The 2,557-nt window shown below is 43.6% G+C and overlaps 1 gene segment (V, D, J or C); it reads left to right on the top strand.

The window, feature by feature from the left end:
* The first annotated feature begins 1,156 nt into the window (after positions 1 to 1,156).
* On the top strand, positions 1,157 to 2,087 carry LOC124235059 (T cell receptor alpha variable 3-like). The segment is given in 3 exon segments: positions 1,157 to 1,202; positions 1,294 to 1,637; positions 1,914 to 2,087. Coding segments are annotated over 3 exon segments (564 nt in total).
* Positions 2,088 to 2,557: the final 470 nt, after the last annotated feature.

Raw genomic sequence — 2,557 nt, 5'->3', positions numbered from 1 at the left:
GGACAAATGCACCAGGAGATGTTTATAATACCATCTCTTCCTTTGCTGTATCTAAAAATGCTTCAAGAGAAGGTTCAAGTTCTTATCATATGAGTCTTTAACTAAAGATCATTGTGGGGAGTTGTCCCAACAGGCCCGACCAAGAGAAACACCTGAGCCATATTTTGGCCAATGATGTTTACACAGATGCCAGCTCTAAACTGTTTCTAAAGAGAAGTAAAATGTTCATGTTTTTCTTATCATTTCTCTTCTCTTGCCTTACTCTTTTCTCCTGTTTTTGCCTTTTCTTATCTCTCATTTTTGTTTTTCTTTCCTTCTTCACTCAAAGCTTTACTTCTCCATATTTGTTCTGCTTATTTTCCTATCCTATTAAAAAAATTCTATTTCCATTCTTTCTGTCTTTGTTTTATTTTTTGTGTGTGTGCATGTGAGGAAGATTGGCCCTGAGCTAACATCCGTTGCCAATCTTCCTCCTTTTGCTTGAGGAAGACTGTCACTGAGCTAACATCTGTGCCAGTTGTCCTCTATTTTGTATGTGGGATGCTGCCACAGCATGGCTTGATGAATGATGCAGGTCCATGCCTGGGATTCAAATCTATGAACCCTGGGTTGCGAAGTGGAGCACAGGAACTTAACCACTATGCCACGGGGCTGGTCCCTCTATATTATCTTAAGAGCACAAATCATTTAAAGCTTGATCCGCTCAGCATGAATTATTCTACTTTGATTCACAAATTCCTGTTTCTTCTACTTGACACCAAATTTCCCCTTCTGTTCCTCATGGAAAATGTAAACATCCAGAGGTCTGTTCCTGTGATAAAATAAGACCTGGAAGCACTGACTACTTGACACTAAAGTCACCTGGTTCTGTGTGTGGGCTCTAGGGGGTGTTGCAGTGTGAGGCTTGTCCTGGGTGCAAGAGGAGCATTAATCTTGCTCCCCACAGAGCTCTGAGGAGCCTGAACCAGGAGCTTGATCAACAGAGAGAACACGCAGGTGCCAGGAAGCCCAAGTTTCCCCAAAGAAAGGCCATTTCTAAAAACACCTGCTGACACAGGGGTGCTGGTTCCTCTTTGAGAACCCGGTCTCTGAGGTTTGGCCATATCTCCAACAGAGGTGGGCTAGAAAGGAGCCCTTAGACACCTCAACTTAAGCCATGACCTCTGCATGCATCTCAACACTTGCGATTTTCTTCACACTGAGTGAGTACTATTCCCTTCTCATTTTCCGCTTGTATTATTTGTTTACCTTCTTTTAAGCAGCTTCACTGATGCAGTGTGGACTAATTTACAGGTGGACCGAGAGCTCAGTCAGTGACTCAGCCAAAAGATCAGATCACTGTGGCCGAAGGAAATCCACTGACTGTGAAATGCACTTATTCATTTTCTGGGAGCCCTTATCTCTTTTGGTACGTCCAATATCCGAACCAAGGTCTCCAGTTCCTTCTGAAATACATCACAGGGGACAGCCTGGTTAAAGGAAGCTACGGTTTTGAGGCTGAATTTAATAAGAGCCAAACCTCTTTCCACCTGAAGAAACCATCTGTCCTCGGGAGTGACTCTGCTGTGTACTTCTGTGCTGGGAGTGACACAGTGGTGGGGGCTGCAGGGAGAGCTGAACACAAACCCCTGAGTACAGTAAAAACAATTTTCCTGAAGCCTTTATGTCCCTCCACAAGAGGGTGGTGAGGTTCTAGGTTATGTCACTTACTATAACTAAATTACAATTTAAAGCCACGGAATTTGTTCATTTGACAAATATTTATTGAATCCTTGTGTGCCAGGTACTACGTTAAGCACTGATCATAAAGAGGTGAAAGAAGCTATCCTTGATCTCTATGTGCCAGGAATGATCCCAAACATTTATGAACCCAATGAATTCTCACAAGTATTATCATGACCTTCATTTTACAGTTGAAGGAACTAAGGCGCAGAGAATTTAAGCATCTCACTCAAGTCACAAAACTATTCAATGGCAAGTTGAAACCCAGGCAGTCTGCCTCTCAGGTACATGTTCTAACCATTCCACATCCCTACCAGCCTATCGGCTCCTTGAGGCATGAGATTGTGATTTCAGCGATGGTGTAAGCCCTGACTTCCAAAATGGTCCCTGTCAAAAAAATTGTTGGTTGTAGGAAAGAACAGTAAACTAACAACTCAAAACAGTTTAGTAAGTGCTAAGATAGGGGATTGCATAAAATGCTATGTGAGACAAGGAAGTAGAAGTAGCTTAGCTGTAAAGGAAGGAGAGGGAGAACGCATAATTGACGGAGAATTTGAAACAGGGAGGATTTAAACATGTAGTTCTAAGCATGACTGCTTACAGCTCCTATGCTCACATCTTCTTTTGTATGTCTTTGGAAGGGATTGGACTTGAAGCTCCTCCTGCCTCTCCCTCCCTCCTTCCCTCCCTCTACCTCCCTCTCTCTTCTTCTTTCTCCACTTTCAAATATCCTGGGAAGGGTTCTGGTTGACTCCATGTGAGTCAGGTGCTCTTCCCCGGACTAACCAGTGGTGGCCGCGGATGTAGGCTGCTAGGATTAGCCACTTGGCTTGCA

Source organism: Equus quagga, chromosome 2 (genome assembly GCF_021613505.1).
Source record: "Equus quagga isolate Etosha38 chromosome 2, UCLA_HA_Equagga_1.0, whole genome shotgun sequence".
Taxonomy (NCBI): Eukaryota; Metazoa; Chordata; class Mammalia; order Perissodactyla; family Equidae; genus Equus; species Equus quagga.
Note: the sequence above shows the minus strand (reverse complement) of the source record. Positions and strands in the feature narration are given on the sequence as shown.